The following is a 16,087-nucleotide window of genomic DNA, read 5'->3' as shown; positions in this document are numbered from 1 at the left end:
GTGCAGAAGCGGTGGACCAAGTCTCCTGTTCTTTTGCCGTGTTGATGAAAGGAAGAACCCTGGAAGGGATTTCCCAGCAGCAGTCGAGAGAAAGGACTCAAAGCAAAGGATTTGTCATGCTCCAAAGTCGGTCTGCAATTTTGGCGCCTTTTCACAGACTCCAAGAATGAACGTTTACACCCGGTCATTCTGCCTCGATTATTCTGTCCTACACTTTGGTGAGGGGAATTTGAAGATGGGATCTTGCCTCTAGAGGTCCAGGAGAAGTCCACCAAAGGTCTGGGAGGGATTCACTCACAGGAAGATGATGCACTGCAATAGGGTCAGAGGTCCCAGGGTATTGGCGGTTTGCAGCCCAGTAAGGTCACAGTGCGTCGTAGGATGGCTCATTTTGCAGGTCGTCTTATGGCTGATTGATCCTACCAGCCAAAGGGAAGGGGTTGTCCTCTTCGGAGCTTCACTGGCAATTTAGAAAACTGGGTCAGGACAGCAGTAGTCTTAGTGGTTGCTGGAAGGTGCTGCAGGCGTCTCTGGTTGCCGTCTTCTTTGGTTCTTCTGTTCCAGTGGTCGATTTGTCTTTTGCCTCAGGATCCTCACCCTTTATTAGGCACCCACACTCCTCCTTTGCAAACTCTCCCTGCAGTTTATAGAGGAGAAGGTGGCTGTCCAATCAGGACAGCCAACCCCCCCAGTGCTAACTGGTTTCTCTCAGGCACACCAGAAGGCAAAGGACACTGTTTCGGCATCCTCCTTTTCCTTTCCTCGCAGACACACTGGAGCCTCGGCAGGCTTCACAAAGGATTCCAGCCGAAGACCAAACTCAAACCCGGACCTCCCCCACCCAGGATGGCAGAAGGAGGACCAAGAAAGGACAATTAAAGATAGAAGCCACCATTTTGGGTCAATGGTGACCCTTCTGTGCATAACTGCAGTTGTGGAGACAGCCTGCGAGTATAAATTGCACAAGCCATAAATATATGCTTGTCACTGTAACCAAAATGTTACAGGAGCAGTGAGAAAAGGGATACAAGGTAAACCCTCAGCACTCCACATAGGGTGGTGTGTGCGTGCTGATCTCGCGAAAGAAAAAACAAAGGAGGATAAAAAGTATCCCTCCAACATTAACAGTAATTAAGGAAAATAAAATTATATGAAAAGGAGAGCCCAAAGGGCTCCCAGAAACACTGCACAAAAGGTGCTATGTGCTGCAAAAGTGAAACACAATGAGCAGGGATACCATGGTCCGAGCAAAAAGAATGAATGAATTAAGTGGGGAAAGAGGCTCCCCTCGTTCAGGAGAACAAGAAAGATCCAGAAGTATAGCAACAAGTGCTGGGGGTCTCACAGGTAGCGGGGCCTGGGCATAAAAATTAAAACTTCTCCCTTACAGCGAGCGCTCCAATTAGGCTTAAGTGCCACTCTCAACAGAAGAGTATATTGAGACCTAAATGAGTCTTGTCCAAAACCGCAGAATGGCAATAATGAACAGTATCTCAAATGTAAGCAAAGCCAAACTATGCTGAAAAAGACAAATCCACTCATTTACATTAAAACATTGTGCCACATACAATTCTGCATATTGTATATGAATGCAATGGCTGTCCTTTGAAATAAAAACACTTAAGTGCTGCATTTTATTAACTGTACTTTTACAAATGGAACATACGTGGATGTCGCCACGTTTAAACATTTTACCAGCTCGGTCAGTAATGAACAGTTTCCCAAATGTTATTAAACATGCTAGTTTCCAACACAAAATGCTACCAGTAGGAATTCTGGTCCGCCCACATTTAAAAAAACAAAACAAAAAACAAAACAAACAAAAACAAACTGTGTAACTGAGTTTACCATAGACCTTATTTGGACATGATACATATTTTGGCGAGTCAAAGCAGGAAACTAGGATTTACAAAAATAAGGGACAAGCATTGTAAAGGATATTCTCTGTAAAACTACAACTGCACACCCTCTGTCCAAAATGTTAAATATTGTGCAATAGTACCAAGTTGCAGGGCAGTTGCCTAATCGTCCCCATTACTTAACTTCATAAAGGAGAAGCACCCACTTCATTCAAAGCTAGCACTTTTGTTTTCCGACTGACAGAACAGTAATACCAGTTGATGAAGTATTCCTAAAGTAAATACTGAAAAAGTTCCTTATTGGGGAACCTGCATCCCCTGCACACTATCTATGGCCTAAGCCTAAGAGGTGTTTTGAACCTAATCCCTTATAAGAGGTTAAGTTGCATTTACAGACATTTGTATAGTTTAAACCAGACCAGGTTTGTCACAATAATCCTTCAATTGATAGTATGTAAAGATAAAAACATATATATTTTTCAAATAGCACAACACGTTTTGCGTTTTTTCACTCTTCATCAGGGGAAAGTAGTATTTTCAAAGCATTCTACAAAAGAAAATATTAAAGAAATGTTCTTAGTTAAACCACTCTGTTGTACATCATATTTTTTTTATTTTTTATTTGATTTAATTAGATTTTGTAAAACCTAGTGAACCACATACAGGTATCATTTGTAACATGTCATAACTATCAACATTCTTCTCACCCCTCCCCCTCCAAACGTACATCAACATGAGACAGTAAATCAAATTTTTCGTGGTCTCACTAACGACGTGTGTAGCTCGCGCTACTTTCATTCTCAGTCCATAGCTCGGATTACTTAAATATGGTGCAGATGGCAGCATCTTCTAAAGGTCTTAAAGTGCGTGCACCTCATGATATTGCCCTTTTGTGGCTCGTGCGATCATGCATTCCCTACAAACTTGTCTTTCATTCCCTCTTTGATGTCTGTGAGGGGTTAGCTTTGTACTCCTTTACAAAATCACCCCACACCACCTCATATTGCGTAGCTCTCCCATGGAGGGTTGCGGTAATCCTTTCCATTGTGCAGATATTCGTTGCCACACTGATCCACTCTCTCTTGCTCGGTAGCGAGTCCGCTTTCCACTTGATCACTAAGCAGGAGTGGGGCCACTATCCCAGTCATTCTCATCATTTCACCTTCTTCCAACCCAGGACCTCATTCCAAAACACGTTCACCTGGGAGCACCCCAGCACATGTGCCAGTAGTTGGCTCTCCCTCTCCACAATGACGCCAGCATTGGGGGCTCGTGGATTGGAACATCTTCGGAAAGCCTGTGAGGGTCGTATTGCCAACTATGGAGCAGCTTGGTGGTGTGCAATTTATACTGGGCCGCTATTGACACCTGCGAGTCCCCTTTACATATCCTCGTCCATAGTTCCTGGTTACCCAACAAATCTGATGTGCAGGTCTGTATATCCTTCTCCGATCTCAGCTTAACCGTATTTCCCTCCTATTCAAATGTGAGGGAGAATGGATAGCCCCACCGGTAACTGACACCCTTTTCTTTGAGCCATTTGGTAAGAGGCATACACATTCTTCTTGTGGCAAAGGTCAGTGATGAGAGATCTTGGAAAATCGTCACTCTTGCTGTGTCCAGAAGGATTTGTGGACTGCGCTTGGCTTTTTCAAGTATTCTAGCTTTGTCGGCATAGTTGTGAAACCTTTCAAGGACTGTTATCTGCTCCCCTGCAGCCCCTCCGGCTCTGTGTATGCAATCGATTTTTGGTTTGTCGTCTTCGAATAGGACTTTCATGACCGTATGCAGAGTTCTTTTCAGGTCCTGCTCAGATTCCTCTTCCCTATCTAGGATCCCAAAGATCCGTAGGTTCTGTCGTTCGCGATTCTACAAGTCGTCCATTTTCAAACAGAACTCCTCCTTCATAGTTTCTATCTCTGCGATCCTTTGATCCATTTGGGACTGCAGAGTACTAAGGGAGGTTTGATTGTGTTCAACCCCTTCTAATTTCTCTTCAATTTTATCGATTCTCTTTATCTTGGCAACCTTCCTGCCAATGTCTGCCCTCATGCTTTTCATTTCGTTGAGTAAGGCTGCCACGTCGGTCTTAGTCGCAGCCGCTTCTGCCCCTGATGTCACCATCACGCTTGTACAGTTTACGGTGAGATGATTGTTATAAATACTGTTGTTAAAAGATATGAATACATGGCTGGAATAGAAGTTCAACCACCCAGATCTACTGTCAAAGTAAGGCACAATAGTCTATAAAGACTATTTAAGAGATGAACAATGTGTAGTCAATGTTTTTTTTTAAATATAATAAAGAAGGCCAGTGCAGTTCTAGACCCCTATGGCACTGTGGGTATTTAGGTTGTCATCGAATTAATGATGACTCTTGTGTGAGTAGCTTATTGTCACCTCTGTTCAATTTACACCCCTTTGTCATATGACCATGAGGATGAATACGAGCCCATCTCTGGAGTGATCATAATAATTGGTCTGTAAACCTTTGAGCGTACTCCTAGTGGTCTTAATAATTGTTGGAGGAATGCTAAAGGATGATTTTTGTGGGATACTTAATTGGTTAGTCCTGACTACTTGTCTATTCAGTATACAGAAGATTTGAAACCACATCTATTAAAATGTGATCTTACCAATTCTACATATAGCTAATTAGATAAGCAGTACCATTCTACACTTAAGTTAACATAGAAAACCACATTTTGGCTGTGTAAATTCAATTTTGTTGATAACCAAACATCAGTTATTTACTTTAGATAACCGATTGATAATGAAAAGCTCAAAGCATGAAGTTAATGGCAAAAGCACTAATATGGTCTCCTATAGGTGATGCTCAAAATGTGTTCACTATCATGAAAATGTATATGGTACTCTATATGAGCAGTAAATATTTGTTAACTGAATTAGATCACATGTTAGAATGATGTACAACAGAGTGGTTTAACTAAGAACATTTATTTAATATTTTCTTTTGTAGAATGCTTTGAAAATACTACTTGGCCCTGATGAGTGAAACAACTCGAAACACGTTGGGCTATTTGAAAAATAAATATATACGTTTTTATCTTTACATACTGTCAATTGAATGATTATTGTGACACACCTTGTCTGGTTTAAACTATACAAATGTCTGTAAATGCAATTTAACCTCTTATAAGCCAGTCCCGTTCCCCTTGGATGAGGTTAGCAGAGATTAGGCTCAAAACATCTATTGGGCTTACGCCATAGATAGTGTGCAGGGGACGCAGGTTCCCCAATAGGGAACTTTTTCAGTGTTCATTTCCCCAGCCTAGATGCCAAGACTGAGACTTTCCCTCCCGCACCTAGAATTCCTTTTGAAATTTAAGATTCTACATTCCAAATCATACAAACACTGAATAACCATAAAACAAACATCAAACAAGATGTGCTTTGTGTTCACTTCTTGTTTCCTAAAGTAAATAAACACAGTTCACGCAAAAGAGTACTAGCATAAGAATTTATCGAAACTGTGAAAGAAGAGGTGGTTTTGTGTGCAACATTAGAGCATGTTTTTGTTTTTTCCTCCACAGGGATAGGAAAAGGAAAAGGAGTCGAAGCCGTAGCCGGGACAGAGATAGGAAACGTCGCCGCACATCACGGTCCCGAACACGTTCCAGATCCCGGGATCGTAAGAAGGGCAAGTCCAGGCATCGCTCCAGGAGTCAGAGTCCTGTCAAGGACTCACGCGATCGAGAACGGCACGCAGACAAGAATAGCGAACGATGGCGAGAAAAGCCTGTGGACCGTCCACCCCCCGAGGAGCCCTCCATTGGCGATATATACAACGGCAAAGTTACTAGTATAATGCAGTTTGGCTGCTTTGTTCAGCTGGAAGGACTGAGGTGAGCACCCCTTCCTGAGTTGGCAATAAGTTGAATGTGTATATCATTGGTGTTAAATCATTTTGCGATCTCTTGTTTGTGTTGGAAACCTAAATCTATCCCTTCAACATATTTTTTGCAGTTATGCCAATCGTCATTCTCTTATTACTTTTCAGAGCATGTCCCACAATTAAATGTACTGTAATTGTTCTTGACCGTTGTAAAAGGAAGCCTAAAACTTCTTCACTTTTCACCAAAAGATAAAAATGAAAACTCTTTGAAGTCAGTAGTTAACAGCCACAATTATGAAGGGAAAGAGTTTGCACTGTGTTTATATCTTAATGTTCTGCGTTAGTGCATGTAAGCCTTTTTATTCTACTTCAAGGCCCCAGGAAATAATGTTATGGATGCTAGGAATGAGATCCTGCATTAAAACCATAATTCGGTTGTTCCCACCTTCTGAGATTGAACTCACCGAATCCAGCCAAGTCACTTCGACAGCTGGACAAAAAGTCCAGTCACTGCAGCCCGTTGTTTTTGTTTTGAATGTTGCCATCCAGGAGTGGGTCTGGGGTAACAGCAGGAGGAGGCAGTGCTGGGGATCGGAAGTGGAGGAGGAAAATTATGTGGTGGATTAGGTCAAGGGCAGGTACTGGTGGTTGTTTTGCAGCATAGGGAGGCATGGGGGTGAAACCCACCCATTTCAAGAGCGTGCATACAGGGAGAGCTGTGAAGGGGGAGGGGAGAAGGGTACGAGCGTCATGTGAGACGGGTATAGGGGGCTAGGGGTCTTCATTTAGGGAGACACATGTGAAAGGTGGAAGCGGAGGGAGGAAGCAAATCAGTGAATGGTTTCACTGAGGATAGGTTTTGCAGGTGGGATTTGTCAAGCGGGTATCCGTGGGTAGAAACATTGGTTGGTGGCTGCAGTTCGGCCAAAAGACCTAGATCACCATAATGCATCCCTTGTCTCTTAGAAGTGGGCAAAGATTGCCTGCTTCACAATGTGTGTGCTTGTTGGACGGTTAAAGGGGCTGTTGCCAACTGTTAACCTTGGCCTTATCACCACCGTGTGCCAGGAGGCTACCGGAAGGCTCCACCTAATGAGGGCAGAATGTTCTGATAAAATCCATTCCCCTTCAAGGTTTAACACACCCCAGCGCCACCTAGGGACCCTTTCCTCTCCCCACACTGCAGATACTGTATTGTCTGTCACCAGCAACTATGCACGCGTGTAAGTGCATCGCCTGTTGAAACTTACATTCCATTACCAGACACTGCTGAAAGACTTGCGTTTCTCGGGAGGCTCAAAGGGTGAGGAAGTGCCCTGTTGGTCCCAGAGCATTCCTGATACCATCTACCTTGAAGGTGACAAATCACAGCTGCAGCAGGAACCATGACTGCACATTAACCTCATCAGGAGTCTGAAAAAGAAAAGCAGATAAAAAGCTTATGAGATCCTTATGTTCCACTATGTGCATGTGTGACGTAGGAAGCGGGGTTAAAGGCTGAGATACTCAAGGTGATTAACATTGACGGAGAGAAAGTAGCAACGAATCGTGACTGCTGGCTGCCCCCCAACCAGCAAATGAATTGCTCATGACCTGCCACTGCCACCTAGAATAGTCCGTAAGTAAGCTGCAGCAATGCATTCTGTTAACCACTCAGATAAATTAAAACGCACCCTGTGGCTGCAGACTGTTTTAGTTCCTGTGCAGAGCCTGCTATGGACTGTGGATGAAACTGTTATTTATTCTAATCATCACTTATTAACCGTTGCAAGGAGTCCTGCGTTGGGGGTTCATTTTGCATTGCTACGTTAACTTGCATTTTTATAACTTGTTTTTTTTCAATTGATTCTTTTTCTTCCCATCACGTACTGTTAATTCTGCTCTGCATGGAACCTCATCTACAATTCGGCTAGATGTTTTTTTGATTTTAAATTGAAATTCAAATTCATTGATGTTTTGATCTACCATGATAAAAAATTGTGCATTTTCAAGACGAACACACTGGAGCCTTTGTCTGTGGTCCGTGTTGAGTAAATGTGCGTTCTGTGCACATCCTGCATGCTCCACTCAGGTGCAAGTTGCAACTCTGTTTACTGTAAGTTAGATGATATGCACACGTGATCAAGACCACATGCCATGTCACCTCTTGCTGTGGACCATGTTTACTAGTTGTGTGGGTGTACAATTGTGCATTTCTGTTACGGACATTTTTCCTTTTTACAACTTTCCCACCATTGATTTTAATGAAATGTTACCATATCTGTCCAGGGTTTGGCATCCTGGCTGCTTTTGGGGGTGAGGTAAGCTTTTTTTAGCCTCACTCACCTGCTCAACTCTGGGTTTGGGGCACTGGTCTGACTTCACTGTAGATGCTTGTGTCACGAAGTAGAGTGTTCCAGGAATACTGTGTCCTTTTCTCTTTGTGTCTAGACTGGTGGCAGTGAACCATGTTTGTGTGCCTCCTTTTTTAAAAATTTTAATAACTGCCAAAATAAGGTAATGCACTTTTACAGGAACCAGCTTTGGATTCCCGCTCAGTGCCTTGTGTCTGGAAATTGGCTTTTGTCTAGTCCCAATCCACACTTGACAGGGGATGTCTGTTGCTGGGCAGATGTAGGCAGCTAGCTGTCCATGATCCGACAGCAACTACCTGTTTGAATGTCGCAGATCCTTCCCAAGTGTGTGCTGGGGGAAGTTTCCTGCCCGAATTTCGAGGGGATCACAAGCCATTCTGGAGGTTGCCCAATGGAACCAAGATTCCAAAAGATACTGCAGATAAGAGCCAACGGACAGCTGCTGAGGAACAAGCGTTACCAAAGGCCCCCCCCCCCCGCCCCCCCCCCGGGGAACCTCTGGACCATTTTCAGCAACTGCTGAAGGGGTTTGGTGCCTTCCTACCGTAAAGTATTGGGTCTTAACAGTATCGTGTCCCACACTTCTTTCCTGATGCTGGTGAACTTGGGAAGTATCTCTGGAGCCTTGTGTTTACCCCACAGGTGTCGATTCTGTCTCAAAGAACTGCTTGTATGGGGAAAATGAAGGAACGTCTCCATTTTACCCCACAGGTGCGAATGATCATGGCAAATAACACCAGAACGCACCATAGGAGATCACAGCCAAGAGATCCAGAGACTGGTTAAGAACCAGAAACCCAGGAGAAGTTGCAGCAAAGCAGGAGAACCCTCAGTGTAAGTCAATGGGAAACGCAGTTGAGACTTGCATTCCCAAAAATCTCAAATCCAGACCAGAAGGACCCCAGAGGGTATCTTGAATAATTGCCCACCTCAAGACCGAGAGGATAAGTACTCACAGCGGCAGTTTCGTCAGACTACTCCAGCACGGCAAAACAATCAGGTACTGGCTTCCGTCCTAGGTGCAGATTACAGGATCCAGTGCCCTGGGGATTGGACCCTGAAGCAGTGAAGACCCTTTCAACGGAATAAAGGAATAAACTGCCTTCCCACAATGACCACCTTCAAGCTGTATGATATATTTACCCACTCAGCAGTACTTCCCCCCACATCACCAAACTGCATTTCAGCAGAAACAGCTAAATGGCTGCGCTTCCTCCTGTGAGCACCATTGCCTCACACCAAAACTGCGTTTTGCAGCAACAAAAAAGGAGGGCTGCACTGCTTTGCCAAGGAACAGGAAGCACCCCGAGAAAGGCTACTAGGGAGTTTTCTTGTTTTTGTCTTAAAGAAATGGAGAGAAAAAGCAGCGCTGCTTTGCTGCAAGCCCAAAGTTCCTATTGAAAAAGGGAATATTTCACCTTTTAAAATGATGCCGCTCTGATGCTATATTTCCCTGGTTTCATCAAACTGCTTTTATCAAAAGACCCTGTCATGCCCAGCCATATTCACATTGTGCTCCATCAGAAAAGAGCCTTATTCCTGAATGACCGGCTGTGCTAGCCAAACCTGAGAAAATCAACAAAAGCTTTCCTTCAGCTACACAGGAAATGCTTAAAATGTGCTACAAAATGTCAAAAATCATTTCTTGAAAAGAAAATCATAGCTTTCTGTGCACATGTCAATTTCATGAAGACTTTGGCCCTGTACAGACTCTTGTGTAAAATAAGCTGACTACAGCTACAAACCCATGTGGGAATCCAGGTGGAAGAGCAAAACCGAATTTTAAAGGAATATGCCAGCTTTTCACCACATGTGTCAGAATGGGCTTTTACAAATCAGAGAAAAAAAATGCCCGTTTAAAAATGCTAGACACGGATAAGCTTTCAATGTACAGTGGTTTGTTGCTGGGGAAACCTATATGGCCTGTTTCATTCAACAGGCTTGTTTTGATTCAGGACAAAATGAAAGAAAAATAAAACTGTTAACTGCCTGGGCTGGATTTTGCAAGCAACCAAAACAGGTTATTCCTGTTGACAGAGCTAAGGCTTCCCCAAAAAGGAACCACCATAAACTTCCAGGACATGAAAGTGATAATTGCTAGGTTGGAAAACTTTGCCTGACCAAGACACTTCACATACTAATCAGACTTTGGTCTGGGCTGAGCCATCTTACAATGGAACGTCTAGGACACAGATGTGCGAAGATCGCCACAGGACTTTGCAAAAATGTGAAAAGTTAAGTTTAAATGTGTTTTTATGGGCTTTCATTTAAGACTTCACTGACACATGGGGAATAGAAATGGCAGATAATTGGGTATACTAAGGAAAGTATCAATGATGCCATTGCACATTTTAATACTTGCAGGCCTAATGATAATCCACACCCTTCTATAAAGTTATAGAATTTGAAGTAATAATATTCTCACTGAAAAGCGCAAAAAACTGGTAGAAGGGCGAAACGAGGTCCCACAACCGTGAGGATTGCTCTACCTACAATATGTAATCTGCCCATGTGAAGTGCCACAAATGTATAAATGTGTAAATTAGATTATGACTGATTTTTGGCAAAAAGGACTGTGGGATGGCTTTTTACCTCCATAAAATGCAACCTCATAAACTGTGACTCCTCCTCGAGGAGGCAACCAACATTGATTGTCCTATCTGCTTCTTGGAGGTAGGCCTAGCTAAATTCTGCCCACCAATAATTCTGTGATGTCACGATACTAAGACTGGTTGACAGAGCTCCAGACACACTCTCTCTCCTGAATTCCTGCGCTGCGTTCCTGATCTGCTACATTCATCCTCCAGATTTCACTGCAAAGCAAGCATAGCTGATTTTCTCCCACAAGGCCATTGATCCAGAAAAACCCACTGAAAGCGGTGGTACCTTAAGCATCTTGAAACCAGACCGGCTTCTTACTACTAACTGTGCCATCCAGTGACCCAAATTGCCCAGCTGCACTTGCCATCTGGTGACCAGACGTTTGCCCAGCTGTCTTTTGCCAGGAGAGTCTGCTACCTGGTGACCCGAGCGGTGCAGTGACCAGAACCCAGTTGACTATTCCAAAATTCCCAAAACCAAGCGTGAACTGTGAGTATCCCACATCCCATAACACATAGTCTACCCCATCGTGACCCGTTTGTCTTTATTCCACTTATAAGTAATCCTATCCCTACCCTGGTAACTTGTTAAGACTTTTAGAATTCTCTGTGCCCCCTGTCATTGAATTTCCTAGTGTTAGTGCCACTTTCCTATTTTCCTTTTGTTCTGCATAGATCATAAGTCATTAGCGAGATTTTGATTAAATAAATTAGTTTTCCCTAAAGAAAAGGGGTACACTGCGTGAAGGGTTACAACTACAGCGTAACTTTTATATTCACGGGTGCCGTTCCTCTTTTCTTAGCCATTAAATCTAGTTTAAGTAAAATTGTCTTTCATTTTAAAACCGATTTTTCTCTTTTTCACTGCTATATTTTCCTAAAAACAAACCTCTCTACCTTCCAAATCTCTCTCAATTCACCAGCTAGAGACCTGTTTTCACCTCTATTTTGTCCCTGTGATATATCTACCCCCCAGCCCAAAAACCGCATTGAGAATTCAAGTATTTCATCCGTTTTCCTCAAATTCGTTTGTGTCATTTTAAACGGGAATTGAGAAAATTGCAACTTTCCAACGTGTCATTCGGCTGCCGCATGTTCTAATTTTCCACTTGTTTTTGAATTGTATGCTTCTTGTTGATCCCTTGCCTTGTGATTGCTAGGGTTTATGAATTACTGTTGTCGTGAGAAGTCTTATTTGTCTCAAAGATTTAACCGCACATTAATTATTTATTTGTCAATTTCTGAGTGTCATTTTATGCCATTACAAAGGGTTTTTCCCCTCTTATTTTGTGAGGGAAGGTTGGATTTTGATTCGCTGCCTCTTATCCCTCACTACCTGCCGCTTCTTTGCAGGGAGAAACCTTAACTTGGGTGCTATCTATCCGAATTCGAAAAGTGCTCCTATTAAGTTGTGCTTTGGATATGTTCTAGTAGAAGGTTAACCAGGTGTATTGCTTCCATTTCCATTGTAATTATCACCCCAATGGGGATTGCTGCCCAATATTAACATTTTTGTGAACTCTAAAAATAAATATTGGATTTTCACCAACCGTCTGGGTCATGGCCAATTGTGTCCCGGGGTATTCGTAAAAGGGGGTGTTAGACGGGTCGGATACCGGCTCAATTTGAATTTAATTAAAGAAAAAACATTCCTATTGAGCACCACATCTCGGGTCAAGACCAAGTCTGCTGGTCCAGTGTGTGACACCAGATTGTTCACTCTTGGCTTTAAGAATTCCAATCTGGTGAGGAAGACTCTGGGAGGATGAGGGAACCCGTGAAGATGGATCATGGTGGCTCGGTCAAGTAATGGTGGTAGCCCAGCAGATAACTGTTCCAACATGAGGAGGACGCTGGCAATGATCCTGGATGCCCCAAGGAGCAAGTGCAGCCCCAGTATTGGTGTTCCCATCCCAGTCCAGGCGGCAGCAGCTTCCAGCACCAATATGAAAGACCCTAGTGGGCAGCAACGGTATACAGCCTGGAAAAGGGTTCCAGAATGGAAGTCTCAACCCAGGGCATGAAGGGAGACCTTGGGAGTTCTCAGGAAGCCCTGATCCAAACTACTTTACCTAGCTAGTCCAGGCAAGTGAGTTTAAAATTGCAAAAGTGGCTGGAAAAATACTTGGGCAGGTTGGGAGACCTGCTTCTTCCAAGTTCCAGAACCAGTGAGCCAAGAAAGAGCAGGTACCACTGCAAGAAGAGTCTGGCTCAAGGCTAGACCACCATTCACTAGTTCCAGGAAGCGTTTCCTTTTGAGCAATGTGTCTTTGGAAAAGTATGCTGACAAAGATGGACCTTTGTACGAGAAGGGATGACTTCTTTGCGGTTGCTAGGATAAGTCTTGCATGTTGATGTTAAGATGAATTTCCAAAATCGGCCCTGCAGGGGAGATTTTGGGAGGCCACCCTAGGTATTTTAAACCAGGAAGACATTGAGAGGTTAACCAAATCACAATCAAGGTATTGTGGATGAGCAGTCGAGGCTTAGTATCAGGAAAGTGTGAGTGTGGTCTAGGGCTACAATGAGTCCACACAGGGCAGCATACAATAATTCAATTTGGACAGTCAATATACACAAATACAACTATTTATTAGGCCTTTGTTACACAGTAGAAAATGAAAATCACAGGTAAGTATTGTCAATCAAAACAATATATGCAGTTTAACCAATAGGATTAGGAGAAATGCATTAACATCAAAAGACCAGTTTGAAACATGTGAGTAGTTCAATGCAGGAATAATAGTTCGAATCAGCACAACCCCAGTTCCCTCTATCCTATGAAGTCCAACCCTGAGATGTATGGGGCCTTGTGCCCAAAAGTCACAAGTTCCGATTAGTTTCTCGAGGAAGGTATTTCAGAAATAATGCAGTGGGTTAGTGGTAGTGCTTAGAAAGTAAAATATGCATTTACCCTAAATCAGGTAGGTCTCCACTCTATACTATTGTAATTGGTTATTTATCAAGCGCTTAATACCCAGAGGTTTCTAAGCACGGACCCGGGGATCAAACCTGTGTTGCTCTGCTGTCGTCTTGCTTCCAAGACGAGTGCGTTGCCCCTGAGCTATCCTCCCGAGACCGCTTAACTGAGCTATATTCCCAAGGTTAGCCCCATCAGGACCTGTGAATATCTTGATACGTGGGAGCTGCTGAACCCCACAGTCTTTAGTGTGTGTGTGTGTGTATATATTCTTTGCATAGTTAGGTCATTATGGAACCTTTCTCTTGTAAGGTTCTTTGTGGAATTGTTTGTGTTTGGCTTACGTTCTGTCAGTTGATAGACTCTGGTGAGTCTGACCACAGCCTGTAATGTATGTTCTTTAATAATTGATCACTCCTGCACATCAGTCTCGGGCTTCATTAACACTGATCGACTTTACAACACTGGCGACAAGCTGTCTGTGCAGGCTCTGGTGGAGAAAGGCAGACAAGGATTTTACATGAAGGCAGCAACCGGAATACAGGCAAGTGCAGCGGTGATCTAATCATGCACCCTCATAGGAGTAAAAAGTTGCTGTCCTGAGCTCAAGGATCACCCTGCATACACTAAGGTTAGAAGTCGAACAGAGCACAGTGTTCAGCAACGCTAGGACTGTGATTATGCCAACCAAGGACACACTCTTGAGGCAGAAATTAAGCAGGAAGGGTAGGAAAGAACCCTAAACTATCCATCCTGAGTGAATACACAGTAGCTGCCACCTCAGTAATTCAGCAAACCTACACTTCAAAGTGGGAGAAATATGCCTAGCAACACGTGACAGAACAGTACCTGGAAGCGCAGAATGCAGCTGGTTGGATCTGCCTAACAAGTGACAGAAAGATAGCTGGAGGTACTGAATGCATCTAGTCTGTTTTTTTTTTTTTCTTTTTTAGTTGCATGCCAAGAAGTGAACTCATTTGATTATCTATTGCACTGGAGAGGAGACTTAAAAAGAAAAAATATATATATTTTTAAAACTGCATAAGCAAACTGTTAAACATTTTTACAGATAAGATTGAGGAAGGGAATGGAATACTGAATCTAAGTAATTTATTCACGCTGGTTCTCTTAACAAAAGAATTTATTTCATATACATTTCACTCAACTTCATCGCAGCCAATGGTGAAATATACCAGGTCCGGCATTTTTCTTATCCCAACCTGGGGATCCATTAGTGGAATGGAAGGAAGTCTTCCTAAAATTTGTTTTGGCAGTACACAGAACAAATTACGCAGCAGAAAGGAAGGATTCACTGTCTTAGACATGCCGGACAAGAAGTCTTCCAGAGACTCCCTGTACCGCCTCAACCGTTAGAAGCAAGCATGTGGAATGTCTTGTCATCCGTGTTGCCAAGCTAGACAAACATTAGGAAATAGTGGAGAACAAGATTCTAGTGAGATATAGTTTTGGCACACTGGAGCAAAAATGAGGAGAATAAATAGAAACTTTGTTACTGCCCTAGAGGGCTATCCCCCAAATGTCGGTTCTGCCAACATTCCTATGATGAGCACATTCGAGATCAACTTATGATCAAATGCTCAGACAATAAAATAAAGGAAGATTTGTGGAAGGAGAATGACCCTAACCTTGATGGAACCATTCAGATAGCTAAACAAGTTGAACACGCTAAACTGTGCATTAAACAGCTTAAGAAAGGAACAAGGATTTCGATGAGAAGGATACTTCCAAGGTCAATGCAGTTACTAATACCAGGATGCAGAGTCTGAGTGATGACAAGAGACAAGTTACTCACAAATTCAAAAACTACAAAGGCAGGAAAGGAGAGTATGGCAGAAGAAAACAGAGGTTTCAACTTATAGGAGGACAACAACAAAGGAGATGTTTCAGATGCGGTAGCATACAGCATCTGGCAAATTCTAGGGAATGCACCGCTGTTTATGTAGAGTGCCATTTGTGTGGAGTTGGATATCTTGGCAGATGTTGCAGAATGTCTGACAAGTCAGGAAGCATTCAGGATTGTGGTGAGAGTGATTCAGAACAGGGAGGTTTTGGTGATGTGAGAGTGAATGCAGTGTCAGGAAAGAGGTTAAAGAAACCTAAGTAAATTGTCAGTCAGTGGGATTGACATATTAATAGACATTGGAGCAGACTATACCCTCATTGGGAAAGAAACTTGGATACCAAAGTTCAAGCGTTGTGTACTGAAGGAAGCCAAGATAAAGGCAAATGCTTATGGAGAAAATCCGATACACATTATTGGAGAATGAGATGTTTACAAATTTCAAGAGAAGTGTGCAAGAGCAAAGGTGTATTTGACGGATATAGGCGGGGATTTGCTTTCTTGGGGGGGGGAGTCGGGCAGCCTTGGGAATTACATTGGATCCCAATGCTGATCAGCCTGTTTACACATTTCTGTTGAATATTTCTGGAGTGGGAGAAAGAGTGGGGTGAAAAGAAATGTTCTTGTAACCATTTTA

General features: G+C 43.1%; 1 protein-coding gene across 1 annotated transcript in view; it reads left to right on the top strand.

Moving 5' to 3' along the window:
• DHX8 (DEAH-box helicase 8) overlaps positions 1-16,087 on the top strand; it is a 429,571-nt gene that overhangs the window by 37,452 nt on the left and 376,032 nt on the right. The window contains exon 6 of the mRNA XM_069634412.1: positions 5,414-5,725. Within this exon, the coding sequence (XP_069490513.1) occupies positions 5,414-5,725 (312 nt within the window). The remainder of the gene's footprint in view (positions 1-5,413; positions 5,726-16,087) is intronic.

The sequence above is a fragment of the Ambystoma mexicanum genome, chromosome 13 (genome assembly GCF_040938575.1).
Source record: "Ambystoma mexicanum isolate Mex_15411 chromosome 13, UKY_AmexF1_1, whole genome shotgun sequence".
In the NCBI taxonomy this organism is placed as follows: domain Eukaryota; kingdom Metazoa; phylum Chordata; class Amphibia; order Caudata; family Ambystomatidae; genus Ambystoma; species Ambystoma mexicanum.
The sequence above is the reverse complement of the archived record's forward strand: the minus strand, read 5'-3'. Positions and strand labels throughout refer to the sequence as shown.